The sequence below is a fragment of the Aulonocara sp. 'chitande type north' Nkhata Bay genome, linkage group LG13, assembly GCF_057382095.1.
Source record: "Aulonocara sp. 'chitande type north' Nkhata Bay isolate Kocher_YH1m ecotype deep benthic linkage group LG13, A_spYH_male_GT1.1, whole genome shotgun sequence".
Taxonomy (NCBI): domain Eukaryota; kingdom Metazoa; phylum Chordata; class Actinopteri; order Cichliformes; family Cichlidae; genus Aulonocara; species Aulonocara sp. 'chitande type north' Nkhata Bay.
In genome coordinates, this window is record NC_141356.1 from 11,241,794 (window position 1) to 11,258,082 (window position 16,289).

The 16,289-nt window shown below is 46.9% G+C and overlaps 1 protein-coding gene across 2 annotated transcripts in view; it reads right to left on the reverse strand.

The window, feature by feature from the left end:
- Positions 1 to 15,424, reverse strand: part of slc30a6 (solute carrier family 30 member 6) — a 59,566-nt gene extending 44,142 nt beyond the window's left edge. The window contains exons 1-4 of one of the 2 annotated variants that reach the window (XM_086258708.1): positions 15,184 to 15,424; positions 14,067 to 14,113; positions 12,816 to 12,902; positions 1,428 to 1,512 (exon numbers count right to left, since the gene is read on the reverse strand). In XM_086258708.1, coding sequence (XP_086114834.1) covers positions 1,428 to 1,512; positions 12,816 to 12,902; positions 14,067 to 14,113; positions 15,184 to 15,367 — 403 coding nt within the window. In that variant the 5' untranslated portion in view covers positions 15,368 to 15,424. Of the gene's footprint in view, positions 1 to 1,427; positions 1,513 to 12,815; positions 12,903 to 14,066; positions 14,114 to 14,763; positions 14,965 to 15,183 lie in introns of those variants that run through there. The other variant, XM_086258709.1, reaches the window with a different exon arrangement.
- Between the last annotated feature and the right edge of the window lie 865 nt (positions 15,425 to 16,289).

Below are 16,289 nucleotides of genomic sequence, written 5' to 3' on the forward strand. Positions count from 1 at the left end.
TAACAGAGTTTTTAGGAGGAAGGATTTTCCAGTGGCTCCATCTGAAAAGTTCAGAGAAGCAATTCTTCTAAAAACTCCGGCCAGGGTGGAGATTTCCGAAAACTTCGTTTTTGCATTTACGTGTGGACGGGATAATTTTTTAAAACGAAAACGGAAAATCTCCGTTTTCAAAAATACCCGTGCACGTGTGGACGTAGCCTTAGTTTCTGTGTTTAGATCAGTTTTAGTTAAATGTAAGCAGTATCAGTCTAAATACAATTAGGGAGTGTGTCTTTACATGCCAGAAAAAGGGGCGGAGCCTGGACTGGAATCATGAGCTGCACAAACGTCGCCCAACAAACACGAATGTACCAGACGCCACAGCGTGAGCGTCGCTGTCTTTTTCTCAAAGGGTGCATCCATAAACACAAGCACGTGTCGTACTTCCTCGTAACCTGGGTTAAAGTTGTGTTTGCTGCTGAGGTCGGAGGAGACTTCCTCGGTGCAGAGGACTGTCTGACAGCGTTGAGACCGGCCCGCTGTCTGCGCCCGTTGTTCTCCTCGGGGCCGAGTATCGACAGCGGTGTCGCCTTCCCCTGTTTGTTCGATACCTCTGTTCTCTGCTTCCTGTCTGTGCGACACCCGACGCCACCACCCCGTGTGTGTGCGTGTCTCAGTGTGTGCGTGTGTCTGATGCCGCAGTATTTGCAGGCAGAGCAGGGGATAAAGTTGCATGTTGTTCTTTTCATGGCAGCGTTTTTCAGAGCGATGGATCCCTGAGAGGATTTAATGTTGGTGGGCATACACAGGCCTCGCTGACCATAAACACGCCGCCTCACCCTGCGGCTGGAGGCAGACGGAGCATCAGCACAAACACTAAATAATCAAACCTGAGCTCGTAACACTCACACGAGTTTAAGCTGCGACAACCGATATTTCAGGCTTTTGGAAATGTTTCTCTCCTCGGCATCATTCCCACCGATCTATGAATCCACCAACCTGTGAGCAGACGTCTCCTTCCCATCTGCACAGCTCTGAGACTGATTTAAACCTGTCTCTTTCATATACAGCGAGCAGAGCTATGAGGTGGAACGGCTCTGCTGTGCTGCTGAGTTTGGAGAGGAAAAAATAAAGCGCGCCTGTCAATATGACAGATGTGTTCTCTGTGTTGTAGCACCGGAGGGCGAAAGCAGACGCTGTGAAGGACTCTGTTTCTTCAACGTGCCCTTTAAAGTGCAATATTTTGACTGAGGTGACCTCCCCGCCGCCGCCGCCTCAGACACACGCACACAGCAGCATCGGGATCAGCCTGACCCCCTGCGGCGAGACGATCCTGCCTGTGTTTGTGTGTGTGTCTGTGTGTCAATCTGTGTTTACGGTGTGTCGACAGGTATCTCTGCCGGTTAACATCCGAGACTCCGAGAGAGTGTGTGTGTGTGTGTGCTCACCCATGCTGTTGGTGGAGCTGCACCACATCAGCAGACAGCCGGTGCACAGCAGGTTGAGCACCCCGAACAGCAGGATCCTCCACGACTGCAAACGACAACAAACAAACAAGAAAGCCGTCAGAGAGCGGCGGCTCAAGCTCCGGGTCGAGGCCCCGCTGAGGCCCCGTCATACCAACAAGCAGTCCTTTAATCAGCATCACATCGACGAGAGGCACGAGGGACTTTACTTCACTCATAGTGCTGAAGAAATGTTTTGAAGCTGTTTTGAAGCTTTTTACCGACTGGGATGGATCAGTGTGGTTAACCATATGAAGCAGAACAGATACAATTATTTTAAGTTTATTTGCACACGTGAGGCAAATCTTTTTCGAACATGCAATAATAACAAAAAGGTTCATAAGCGAGCAGGAACACCAGCGCTCCTCAGACATCTTTACATCCGGCGAGCAAGGAGCAACGTCAGCTGATCAGAGTCAGGCTTTGATCAGCTGACACTCAGTAAACCAAACAAAACTCAGAGTGACACAAGAGGTTTTTTTTAATACATTTTTTGAGGCTTAATCACGTCTCAACCACTCACCACAGACAGCTCTCCTCTAACAGGCAATCAGAGCTCCAATCGGATTGGGAGCTGCTGGTTTTGGCTCTCGGACGGAGAGGGTGAGTTTCCCACCTGCAGTCCCGCCGCTCTGAGCTCGGTGAGATTTAAGTAAACGCTCTGAGTGAACGAGGCTCGCTGAGGTCTGAATCAGAAACACGAGCCCAGAGGAAGGTCACATTCAGAGCACGAGAGCAGGAAACGGGCTCGGTGATGACAAAGAGCAGCTCTGCCCGTCAGGAACATCTGCAGGGCCGAGCCTCTTATTCCAAACAGAGAAATAAACGAAGCAGAACACCAAGCGTATACAGCGCTGAGCCACGCCTCATTTCTTTAGATTTTGCCTCGAGGAGCCAGGCTGTCTTGTAATTCTTAAACAGGTCTTGAGAAATAGTTCTCCAGATTATCTGAAGGTATTTTTAAGTTGTTCTCTGGACATTGGCGGCTTTTTCACTCATTTTCAGTGCAGTCCATGTACTTGATCATTTTCACCGCAGTTTCATGTTTGTTAAACCACCTACGACTCATTCAAGCAGAAATAGCTTCAAACTCAAAGCATGAATCAGTGTTATGTCTACACACAACTGAGCACCTGTTACCAGCAGGTGTTTCCATTTCTTTAGTAGAATCTATGAAAAATGCCAAAATCTGACATAAAATAGTATTTTTGCACCAACAAGGTGAAAAGAATTTGCTGAAAACTTGGCATATGGAGCACAAAAGAAGAATTTCTTCTTCTCCTTTTTATTTACAACAGATCAGAGATGACCTGGACCTTCAGCTGATCGTCTACTGTTGACTGAAGCCTCCTCAGAAATGTCTCGTGAAAGGGCGGCTGTCAGTATTTCCATGTATGTTTGCATGTTTCAATAAATTACTGCATCTATTACTGCAGCAACACATAAAGAAGGCCTGGCTCAAGACTTTTACACAGTGCTGTGCTTCTTAGCACTTAATGATACGCACCAGCAGACCCATACGCAGCATTTATAAAGACATAAAATAGGCCCTAAAGCAGGCCCTTGTGGAACTCCATATGTCATGGTGGCTCAACTTTACCTGAGAAAGCTACACCAGTGTTAGCTTCTGTCCTCATGTGTGGTTTGTGTTGGTAACCAGTAACGAGGCGACATTAGTGATTACTGGATGTTATTCCCAACAGGAAACCTTTGTGATTTTTTAAGGGAACATCCAACTTGACTCAAAGAAAATCCTGCTATTAAACCAATGTCTTCCTTCTCTTACCCCAACCAATCACAGCAGATGGCCCCGCCCCTCCCTGAGCCTGGTTCTGCTGGAGGATTCTTCCTGTTAAAAGGGAGTTTTTCCTTCCCACAGTCGCCAAAATGCTTGTACATAGGGGTCATATACATTTTCTCTGTATGGTCTAGCTTACAGTATAAAGCACCTTGAGGCGACTGTTGTGATTTGGCGCTGTATAAATAAAACTGAATCGAGAAGATTTCACTTTTAACAACAGAACAGCTGACCTTAATAAAACGCATTTTTTTAAAAAGCACATAAGGCGCATTTAAATCTCTGTGGGTTTTATGGGCAAACACACAAAGGTGACACAACTCCAACAGAGTCCGCAGGTAAACGTTCAGTGTTTTTACTGTGAGTACAGCCTGTTCCCTCAGCCTGGATGTGCAATCAGCAGAATTTTCAATGAAGAGAAAAAACCTTGAGTCCAGGCTGCGTGTGCACGTGTGTGTGCGTGCACGCCTGTGTGTGTGCGTGCACGCCTGTGTGTGTCAGAGGGGAGAGAAACGAGAAAGGGAGCGAGGCGGGCGAGCGACTGTGTGTTTGTGTCCTGGCCTGTCACTTCGTGTTGGAGTCATATGCCGTGGTGGGGAGCGCCGAGTGCTGTGAAATCTACAATTACTGTGGTGTGCTGTGTTATGACAGCGTTGGGGCGTCTGGTGACAGCACTAGCCAGCGACAGGCATGGGAGACCTTCAGTGTGTGTGTGTGTGTGTGTGTGTGTGTGTGTGTGTGTGTGTGAGAGAGACAGAGAGTGTGTGCAAACACAGAGACAGCACTCGAGCCAAAACACCCCCCCACCTTCGCTTCCCTCCACGTATGCAGAGCGCCCAGGGGAGCGCGCACAGCGGCCACATTGCGACGCTCTGCTGCCCCCGTTTGTCTGTCAGCGGCCTCGCCCGGCCGTCCGGCGGCAGCGTGACGGCGTGCCAGCATATTGAGGCTACATGTGACACTGGAGTGACAGAGGGTCAGTCACCAGGTACTGTATTAAAATCCCGAGTCGCTGCTGATGCCAGGCGCATCACGGCATCACCACGCAGCGCCAGGCACATGTGTGTCATCGTGGCGAGCAGAGGTGTGACTCACACCAGTCTCAAGACTTTGTGCAGAGCGGGATTGTGGGATATTTTTTTGTGTGTGGCGAAACCCACCGAGGCTCGCTTTAGGTGGCAATTAAAACACAAGGAGTGACCTCCGATGACCTCGGTGTGGCGCTCAGACCGCGCCGACAGGCCTCGCTGTCTCCAGGGTGGCAGTGTTCTCCTCTCAAAATAAACCCACTTACATAATGAAGCGGCGGCGGCTGCAGACGAGTTTTCCCGCTCGTTTGAAGCCTGCCAGCCTCTCCCTGCCGCCCTGCAGTCGTGTCCTTCCCGATGTCCCCGTTCAGCTTCGTCGGGACGTTTTGCTTTCAAAACGTCGATGCAGCTCCCCAACCCTGTGCTGAGGGAGAACTGCAAGAAGCTTCCACTTCTTCTTCCCAGGTCTAAAGTCTCCTCCTGTGTTGGAGGAGGATCTCATCAGCGTCATTCTCAGTCTCTCCAGCAGTATTTAGTATTTTAGTATTTATTTATTTATTGTCATTGTCAAGAACAATGAAATTGCGTTTGGGGCTTCCATACAACCCAAAAAAAAGAAGAAAATAATAAATACCCCTTAAAACCCAAGTGTACATATTTAACCCAGTGTGACTCCAATGCAATAAGACAATCCTTAGCAATAATGTTCGTAGAAATTCAGACAAAGACCTGAGAAACATGACAAAATACAACAATGCAACCCATTCAATATTATTGTACTGTGAGATATGATATCAGATATGATAGTTATCTATTTAAGAAAGAGGGGGGGGGGGCAGGAGGGGGAAGAGAATAAAGATATGATGCACCAATGCAGACCAGTTCATTGCTATTAAGAAGTTGGATATGGTTATTGTCCGTGAGAGGGGGGCAGAGAGTTCAGGAGCCTCACAGCCTGTGGATACAGGCTGTTGGCCAGTCTGGATGTTCTGGCCTGTATAGACCTGTACCTTCTCCCTGAGGGCAGCAGATGGAAAAGGTGGCGCGCAGGGTGATGTTGGTCCCGCAGGATACTGTGCACCCTCCTCAGACAGCGAGTGGGGAAGATATTACTGATCTCTGGCAGACTTGTTCCAATAATTCTGCCAGCTTCTTTCACCACCCGCTGGAGTGCTTGCTGATCGGCCTTGGTGCAGCTGGGGAACCACACTAGAAATCCATACGTCAGAACGCTGCTGATGGCACAGTTGTAGAAGTTCAACATCAGAGATCTGGGAATGTGTGCGCTCCGCAGTCTCCTCAGGTAGTAGAGGCGCTGTTGGGCCTTCCGTACAACTGAGGTGATATGGTTGCCCCAGGACAGGTCCTCGGTCACAGTTACCCCCAAGAATTTAAAACTGCTCACCCTCTCCACCGCCTCACTGCCAATGAAGAGAGGCAGATGGTTGTTATGACCCCTCTTCCGGAAATCTACAATGATCTCCTTGGTCTTTTTGGTGTTTAAGACCAAGTTATTGTCGTGGCACCATGACTCTAGTTGTTGCACCTCTGTCCTATAGTTTGTCTCATCATTGTTGGATATAAGTCCGAGCACTGTAGTGTCATCTGCAAACTTAACAATGAGATTGGACGCGCAGGAGGAAATACAGTCATGGGTGAAGAGAGTGTATAGCAGAGGGCTCAGAACACACCCCTGAGGGGCACCGGTGTTGACCACAAGGGTGGAAGAGGTGTTCTTACCCACTCTGACACTCTGTCTACGGTTAGTGAGGAAGTCCACAATCCAGTTGCACAGAGAAGAGTTAAGTCCCAGTTGGTGGAGTTTGGGACGGAGTTTGTATGGCCGGATGGTATTAAAAGCCGAGCTGTAGTCTACAAAGAGGAGCCGTGCATAGGTGTTCCTGTGTTCCAAGTGCTTCAGTAATGTGTGCAGCACTGTGGCGATCGCATCCTCGGTTGACCGGTTCTCCCTGTATGCAAACTGGTGCGAGTCCAGGGATGGTGGAAAAGCAGCTCTGATGTGTTTAATGACCAGTCTCTCCAGGCATTTGGCGGGAATGGGGGTGAGTGCCACAGGTCTGAAATCGTTCAGACATGTGACATTTGACTGTTTTGGGATGGGAACGATGGTTGCTGCTTTGAAACAGGATGGTACCAGTGAACAGGACAACGAGGTGTTATATATAGAGGTGAAGACGTCCGCCAGGTCCGCAGCACAGTCTTTTAGCACCCGGCCCAGCACTCCATCCGGCCCGGCCGCCTTCCTGGTGTTAATGCTCCGGAACACACGCCTCAGCTCATGAGTGCTCAGGACCGGAGCAGGGTCGGTTGAGGGGAGAGGGGACAGGACAGGGTCGGTGTTCTCCCTGTCAAAACGGGCATAAAAGAGATTTAGATCCTCAGCCAGAGTAGAACTGTCGGCTGAGGGTGATGGTGTTCTTCTTTTGTAGTCCGTGATAGCCCCGATGCCCTCCCAGACCTGCCTTGGGTTTGTGTTGTTCTCAAATCCAGGGTGGATTATTAGGGAACACACGGAATCGTTTCCAAGTTGTTACATTGTCCACACAGAAACAGATGTAGTCCAAGACAGTGGAGGTGTAACTGTCCAATGCGACACGATTGTCAGTGTCCTGCACCTTGAATACATCCCAGTCTGTGCAGTGGAAACAGTCCTGAAGCATCGGAATAGCATCCTGCGGCCATGTTCTCACGGTTTTGGTTGTAATCCCAGTGCTCTTGATCTTTTGTGTGTATATTGGGTGTAGCAGAAGGGAGAGATGGTCTGACAGACCCAGGTGGGGATAAGCCTGGGCTCTGTACGCATTCGCCATGTTGGTGTACACCTGGTCCAACGTTCTATCTCCTCTGGTAGCACACTTCACATTACGGTGGAAATTGTGAAGTACAGATTTCAGGTCCGCGTGGTTAAAATCCCCAGCCGCAATAAAGACACTGTCCGGGTGTGCTACCAGGCTGTTATTGATGCTGCTGCTCAATTGTGCTAACGCTAGCTTAGCATTAGCATCTGGTGGAATGTAAACAGCGCAGATGTAAACGGCAGAAAATTCCCGAGGGAGATAGAATGGACGGCACTTTAACACCAACAGTTCTACCTCTGTACTGCACAGTTTTTCCGTTACCGTGACGTTCGTGCACCAAAGGTTGTTAATATAGATGCACAGCCCCCCGCCAGTCTTCTTACCCGAGTCCGCAGACCTGTCGGCTCGATAGGCGGTGCGGCCTGCTAGATCGATAGCCGCATCGGGAATGGCGCTGTCCAGCCAGGTTTCAGTGAAAATCATGCACGAACAGTTATTAAAAGTCCGTCGAGTGGCGATCTGCAGTCGTATTTCATCCAGTTTGTAACGGATTGAACGGGCGTTGGAGAGGAATATGATCGGGAGTGGTGGTTTAAACGGACTAGTCTTTAGCCGTGCCCACAGGCCTCCCCGCTTGCCTCTCTTCTGCCTCCGCTCGCAACGTCTCCTCCTGCGGCTTGCTGTTGCGGGTAGCCCCGGGGGTTGCTTAACGATCTCCGGGGGGATGAGATACTCGGATGTTAGTTGAAGATCTCCACGGCTTAGTTGTAGTAGATCATCTCTGTTGTATTGAAGTAACCCCAGACTGTGTGAAATAATACACAGTACCACCAAAAGTGCAAAAGTGTAGGAGCTCCGGGCCGCTGCGTCTGTGCGCGCCGCCACACAGGTCTGTGTGGCACAGTGGTCCAGTGGTTAGCGCCGGTGCAACAGACAGTCCAGGGTTTGAATTCGGTCTGAACACATGCACGTTCAGCTAAACTTGTGATTCTAAATTGTCTGTAGGTGTGAATGTGACTGGTTGTCCATCTCTCTTTGTTAGACCTGTGATGGACCAGCGACCTGTCCAGGTGTACCCGCCCCTGTCCCGCCCTGTGTCAGCTGGGATTGGCCCAACCCCCCTCAGCTGACTTTTGGTTCGTTTTCAGTGTTTTCTTCCTGCCACGTGATGTCGTTTGTCTTGACGAAGTTCTGAAGAATTTTTTTTTGGTTTTGAAGCCCTTCAGTCTCAGATGCCGTCCGACGGTTATGGGGCTGCAGTCGGCACCAGTAACGGCCTTAGTTTGGGTCGAGGATCGTCCGGTGTCTCAAAAGACAGCCAATCAGATCCTCCGGCTCAGTGCTGGTGACATTTTTTGGGGTCTTCCACTTGATTCTTTTGTTCCATAACCCTCAGGATCCTTTAAGAAATTCCAAATGACCGTCTCACTGCGTCCCTGTTTATGCAACACGACCACGTTCAGGGTTTGTTTACCTTTGCCATCAGGACTACCTGACAGAACATGACAATGAATCCACATTTTTGCACCGATTTAAAGACACGTGGTCCTAAACCTTTGATCACCTGTTTCGATTTAAGTGTTGTTTTCAATAAATTGCTCGAAAAAAGTTTCTGTCTCACTCACATTTCTTCTTGTTGCATGTTGAAGCTCTACTTGGAACCTTGTTGAGATCCAAAAATGCAAAATATAATTTTTTTTTTTTGTTGTTGTCATTTTTAAAGTGGTTTTAAACTTTTGATCAGGACTGCACCATCTCTCTGGCCAACTGCCATTACATTTGAACTAGCCTGACTTCAGTGCTGCTGATTTTCCTCCATCGTTTTAGAAATCCTTCAGGCAGCACTCCTTTAAGTTCTGCTCCTTGTAAATCCTTGTTTTAACGTAACAGCTGGGAGGAGAGCCGCACTGATCGCTGAATGGGGCCGTTTTTAACGCTCAGTTTGTCTGATGTCAGGAACTAAAAGAAATGGCTGCGAGCAGAACATACAGCTGGAAGTCTGACAGTAACATAATCACACAGTCACATCCGTTTCTGTAGACCGTGAAGCCGCAGGTAGCTGCTGCAGTATTCTCCTGAGCAACAGGTGTCGCCACTCAGACGATCCACCACACATATGAAAGGAAGATTCGAAACTAGAAGCAAAGCCATTAAAAAGTGTTTTTATTTTTAACAGAATGTTTCATCTTTTTGAACATCTGCAGCATGTCGGTCTATAAAAATCTGAATCTGTGAGCTTCTGAATGGATGTGTCATTAACACGCTGGTCAAAGGTGACACGATCGTACACTCGCGTCTTCAACCAAGAGGTGCACCACCAACCGAAAAGACATCAAAGCAGCCACTCGCAGTTGTGTCCTTGATCCAACACAGCTGATTCAAATGGCTAAATGACCTCCTCAACATGTCTTGAAGTTCTCCAGAGGCCTGGTAATGAACTAATCATTTGATATAGGTGTGTTGACCCAGGGTGAGATCTAAAACCTGCAGGACACTGGCCCTTCAGGCCTGGAGAGGTCCACCCCTGGTCTACATACTACTCTTTTTCCATCATCACACACAGCTCGCCGTTTGTGCCTCTTTCACACGAACTCGTAGTCAGACTGGGAGAGCCCGTGCTGACTTTTCCAGTTGGTAACCACCTTTATGTGACCGCTTGGCTGACATTAGGAAACAAAGGCCATCCCCCAGCTGGCGCAGGACGCGTGTTCATTTTGAGGCACATTTAGGCAGCGAGAGTCTGACGCCGACTTCGTTTCACAGACCTAATGTCAGCATTTATGGCATGAAACCTGCAGATTTCAGCGATCAGTAAAAATATCTGCATCGTGCTGATAAAACCTCAAATCAGATGTTGACGAGCTTTATTGCACAAACAGGAGATGTAAGCGGAGACTGGAGGCGAGGCGCTGAGGAAGCACGTCTCAACTTTTGCTGCTTTGAATCGCGTTTGGTCGCTAAGCCGTGTACGACACTGCGTAATCCAATCCCGGGCTCTACGGGGAGGCTGGACCCCCTGCTAGTGCATCACCAAAGTGGATTATAGCACAATAACACACACACACACACACACACACACATTTAATCCTTTCACATTCATTACCATGCCTTCAGTGTTTTTGCTTTTTTTTGTCCTGTTCTGAAACATTTTTAGCTCCACATCTGTGCCTGTTTTGTTTTGGCTCTACCTTATTTTTTAATGCACTGTAATTGTATTTTTATTTATAAGCAGGAATCAGTACAAACTCTGCTTCTGCTCCTTGTTTTTATGTTGTTGTTGAATATTTAATTTATGTGTACAGGGGGAAATCGCAGAAGAAGAACCCTCCCTGGGATTTAAAGTCGTGTTGCAGGAAGGGCGAGAGATGCTGACGAGACGCCTACAGCAGGTGGCTGAACCGGAGGCTGCAGCAGGAGCCAGAAGCAGGAAAACCAGGCATGAACACAAGCCTCGTGTGCGATGTCTGAAGCACTAACATTTGCATTACACAGCTCCTACCAGCATTTAATTCAAGCTGCTCAGATTTAGGAACTTTCAGACGATCTGAGCTCTGAGCGAGGACAGCTGGGTTTCAGTGAGAGTTAAGTGAGGAAGGAGAGTTAACCAAAGGACACTCAGTATATTTATTCCATGTCACCGTTTTGTTTTTTGTTTGTTTGTTTGTTTTATACACTGGGATTATTCTGCTTGTTACAGCTGGAGATGTTTTCACATTTTGTGATGGACTGATCCAATTTTTTCCCGTTCTCCTCCGATACTGCAGCTTTGGGAATCGGTTGACCCCGAGCACTGATCTGATGTGTGTGTTAAAATAATACCGGGGCCAAGTCCTCACCTTTTCCGTGGATCCAAGTTTTCAGGTCGTGATGATGATACAGGCCCGGACGCTAAATGCTCACCTACGAGCCCAGCCTGGCCTTAGAGATAAGCGGAGGAGTTAAAAATAGATCCGTTGCTCCTTCGTGTTGAAAGCGAGCCAGCTGAGGCTGCTCAGGCGTCTGCTTTGGATGCATCCAGAGCGCCTCCCTTTGGAGGTTTTCTGAGGACATCCAGCTGGGAGGAAACCTCGGGGTAGACCCAGAGAAAGAAACCCAAACCTGAGCGTGATAAAAGCGTGTTCCCATTTCTGCTCAGTCTTTCTTTCCCTTTTTATTCTCTGGCTTTTAAACCGCACGAGTTCTAATGACTGTTTATTCACTTCATCTTTTATTCTTTTAGCTCCACAGCACCTCCCGTTTCAAGCAGAACTGAAAGGAAACTTCAGAGTTAAATGTGCCCAGATTTGGTCACCGAGCAGCGATCTCTGCTGGAAACGCCGCTAATAAGTCAGAGGTGGTGGAAACCTCACGGGGTTGATGGAGGGTTGTTTTAAAGGCCTGGAGTTTGATGTTAAAGGATTATCTGGATCCAGACCGAGCGTGGACATCGACCAAATGAAGTGACAGGCTGACGACGATCACCCACAGAGACTAGCCGCCTCCTGGTGTGGGTGATCCTGGTGAGTGCGTGCCATTTGCTTTTACAGCCTGTGATTTGGTCATTCGAGGGCGAGTAGGAGTGACACAGGAGACTTTAAATTAAAAACACATAATATATCCACACATCCTTTAATCTGATGACCTCTTCACTCAATTCAGCACATACATGCAGACTTTGGGAAGTCCACATGGATCTCCCTCTTTTTCACACAGACTGTTCACCTACATCAGCCACAGCTGAAGTAAATATCACTCAGACGGAGCACAAACACAAACTCAAAGGTTTCACTGCCAAAAATCTTGCTTCTGTGTGTTCATATGTTCATAGAAATGAAACCTTACACTCAAAGTAAGCCTGATCTGCGATAAGGTGTGTGTGGTATTCCCAGTGAGTTTTTACCATTGCAGTTAAAACACCCAGCGCTGCATGTTCATATAAAACAACTTTCAGTCTTTTTTTTTTAATCTACAGGTCTTTATGATGTCAGAGAGAGAGACTCATGTGCAGAAGCCCCACCCACCTGCTTTTCAAACCTTATTTTTCCAAAAGCAGCCAATCAGAAGAAAGTCTTTGGAGGAAGGAGGAGCTAAAGCAGCTTGTTTCACACTGGATGAACTGAGGGTGCCGTATAAGAAAAATTATTCTGAGCTGTTAATCATGCAGAGCTCACCACAGGGCTGTTTGTACCTGCCACGGCTCATCTAGTGTGGAACAAATAATAAAAGCTGGTTTCTGAACAGATTTTGGCGATTTTGAAACTGCACAGAGTCACAGGTTGACTCATCAAAGTTTAAGGGAAAGGTTTGCTACTAAATTCCTAAATTCTGCTCGGTTTAATCTTCCAATCAGAGGGAATATTCTAAACTTTAACCAAAAAGCAGCAGCAAAACAGATGACAGCAGGAAGCAGATGAGCGGAGGCTCTGCCGGCGCTCCGAGGACCTTTAACGAGCTAAAGAACGTGAAATCAGCTCACGAATGACAGTGTTTTCCTCTGAGGGTTTCATCCCTGCTGGAACACGGTGACCTTTCAGGAAAACAGGATTACAGGAGGTGTTTGGGCTGGGCTCGGCGTATGACACACAGCGTCTAACCAGCTTATCGGGATTATAACGTGAGGATCCTTCAGATGATCGCCGCTCAGTGAAAACGAGAGGAGGCCGAACAACCAAAGCCCGGAGAGGACACGACATGTTTCATCACTTACTCGTCTGTCTGAGGACACCAGCCTGAACTCCTGCAGAAGCTTCCCAAAGATGGATCTGTGCGTCTTCCTGAACGGGTGAATAGTCCCCTGAAAATTCAAAGCACACGAGGAAGAGCCATGAGAAGCAAAATAAAAGCCCTCGGTCCGGCTGTCAGTGAAATTAAACTACGATCAGGTCCAGAAGAGCGGCAGGCAAACATTGACCTACACCGCCACCATGTGGTTGCGTGTTGTAGCACATTTATTTCAGCTTCCCGATAACCTCAAGAACAACTTTATTCTAAGTTTGTAACACTGAAGGAAAATAAATCACAGTGAAGTCGGCTCAGTTTTCCATCCTGGGTCAGATCCACGAAGCCCACTCTGATCTTCATGGGCTGGACGAGTGAAACTTTGCCTTCTGTCAGTGTAAACAAGTTTAATTACACATTTAAAATCCCTGCTACATGTTAATAAAACAAAAATCACACATCTCAGCTTTTCTTCATGAGACACAGATTTGCTGTAGAAAATGGAAAAATGTCTTTCTGTAAAATGTTAATTCTAACATTTAATTGTTTATCGGTCACTTTGGTGCAGTATGAATCAGCCATGAGCTCTTTATCAGCAGGAAAGCAGCAAAACGCCTGAAAATACAGTTCAAAGTTCAGACGCCCTGCTTTACATTTTCCAAAGCTTGGAGACCTTTTCCAGGGAAATGTGCAGAGACGGGCTGACAGATTCATGCAGGGAAAGTGTCACAGCAGCACACGATGACTGCCTGGCCAAAGCAGCACTCACATTAGAGGCACTGAGAACGATCAGACCAGGGTTTCAGCTAAAATTCTGCGGATTTTAAAGAAGACAGAAATGTTTTGAGGTGACACCAAATTGAGTCTAACAGTTTTCAGCTTTTTGATGTCGTCAGATGACGACTAATAACTCTGTAAAACCCAAGCGTGTGCTTAAAAACAGCTGAAACCCAGAAAAACAACACTGCAGAAACTTTACCCCAAAGAGTATGTTCATTTAAATATTTAATATCTGCATTTTTCTGACAAATGACTGTTTTGCATCACACATGAAAGCCTTAATTAAAGCTTTGCCTGCCTTCTTTCTACAAATCCTTTGTTCCAGTGTCACACTGGAGAGAATTTCTCTCTCTCTCTGTGGCCAACCCTCCACTCCTCGGAGTTTGACTGTGTTTGAGCCCACGTGGACCATTGGAGACATAAGAGAGAAACTATGACTGTGAAACCTGAGGAAACTCACCAGGACGTAGGTGTCGTGCTCGTGCTTCTTCCTGTGCATCGGGACGTCTGTGGACGACAAAAATCAGTCAGTGTGTTACAGCACAACTACAGAAGGACTTAAAAGTGTGATTACAGCCTTATAGGACAGAAACGTTTGTCCCGTCTCAGGTTTTCCAGGTTTCCAGCTTTTGATTGACTGGGTCACAGCTGATGTGGTCCTCGATGCCATGCACCATCACTAGTTCTCAGAAGAACTACATTTAAAGCTGGAGCACATTTTTCTGCTTTGCAGCCTCCGTTAACTCATCAGAGCTGCATATAAACCAGTTCTCCACCTGCTGCAGGTGCTGATCCTTCATCTTGTAGCAAAGAGACAGTCAGGTCAGCAATCTAACCAGGGCTTTCCACAGATCAGATCCCTTCCATTGTTCGGCAAAAGGGTGTTTTTGATCCAAGTGGTTGACAATTTTAAAGATTTATCTGATTATTCATAAGAGGTCCAAACCGATATTAACACACTGAGCATGTTTCAGCTGATCTCACATCAACCACGAGACAGCAGGACATGAAAAGATTCTTCCATCCACTGTCTCCTCCAGCTTCTCCATCTAAAAGGAACTAGTTTCCTATAAAATACCTGCACACATACTTCACAGGTGTAGCGAGCAGATATTAGTGAGTCTTTCTTTAACAATAAGATGAAATGGAGCAGTTACCATCAGGTTCTGCTGACTCCAGCAGAAAGATGGCCCTAACCCTGGAGTGTGAGCCTGTCGCTTTTACAGCTGTGCTGGTTGTTGCTGGATCCACCAAGAAGGACCAAAAGAGTCACGTTAGGCTGATTATTTAGCAGCAACACGGGAGCCGGTGGAGGACTCCTGCTTCACCCTTTTCCATTAAAGGAGAGGAAGCAGGAATGGTGGAGGAGTGCAAATACGCCGTTTAAACGTTAAACTGCTTTCTACGAACTGATTATCCGGATACAGCCCTCACCAAAAAAAGACGACAGGTCTAACTGACTCAAACCGGCCGTTAGCCACGGTGCTAGTGTCGTTTCAGCCGGTAACTAGTCGGTAAACTCCGGAGCAGCTGATTGAATACGTGTTGTTAGCCGTTAGCCTGCTAGCATAACAAACCTGAATCCTTGATGTTGAGGACATCCACCGACACCATGTCCGGTTTATCCAGCGGCCCCACCTTCCTCTCCGTCACCCCGGACGGCACCACGTCCGGCTTCGGGCCGAACTTTCTCGGGTAAAAGTCCCCGGCATTGTGATAAGATAGACCCGAGGACGTGGACATCATTCCGTCCATCGCCATTTTGGACTTCCTGTTCCCATCAGTCTGTTCTTTCTTTTGGTTGCGCCGCGCATGCGCCACTCCACCAATCAGCGGAAGCGCTGAACGTTTACAGATCAACTATGGAAGACCATTTGGGCTAAGGCTTCTTTTTTTTTACATATAATTGAAAAATTGAAAAATTAGAATTTAAAAACTGTTAGTGTTTGCTCCAAGTCCCGAGAAACTGAAAGACAGGGCATCCTGCGCCAAATCAAACATGTTACAAATGGAGCATGACGAAGGAAAAGCTCGAGTGTAGAGGTGAGGGTAGGGACAGCAACTTAAGAAAACACAGGCAAATAGAAACACGCTGCAAAAGTGCACAAAATACAAAAATTTTTGGTTAAAAAAAAAAAAAAAAAAAAAAAAAATATATATATATATATATATATATATATATATATATATATATATATATATATATATATATATATATATATATATATATATATATATATATCTGGCGACATAGTAACTTGACGGACCGGATGCGGAAGTGACAAGCTAACAGTAAACAGCAAACTCAGTGTGGTCCTTCATACATTTCGGTGCCGGTCGGGTTCCCAGTCTTCAAAGAGTTTGAAGACTGCCTTCCCAGAGAGGTTGTGAAATGGAACAGTTTAGCCCACGATGCGCTGCCCAGTTTACCTAGCAACCAAGACATTAGCCGCTGGAAACATTTTATCATCTTATTTTGACTGATTTCACATTGGTATGTGATATATCTGAGGCGGAGAGACAGTCATTTTAAGATTAGCTAGTTAAAAACAACAAGCTAATATACTTCATGAGACCATTGTCTATCACACTTTGGTAATTTAATGTACATATAATATGTCAGACATTACATTTATTGTATTAAATTAGATGAATTCAATTAGAAAATTTAAACCTGTTTCAA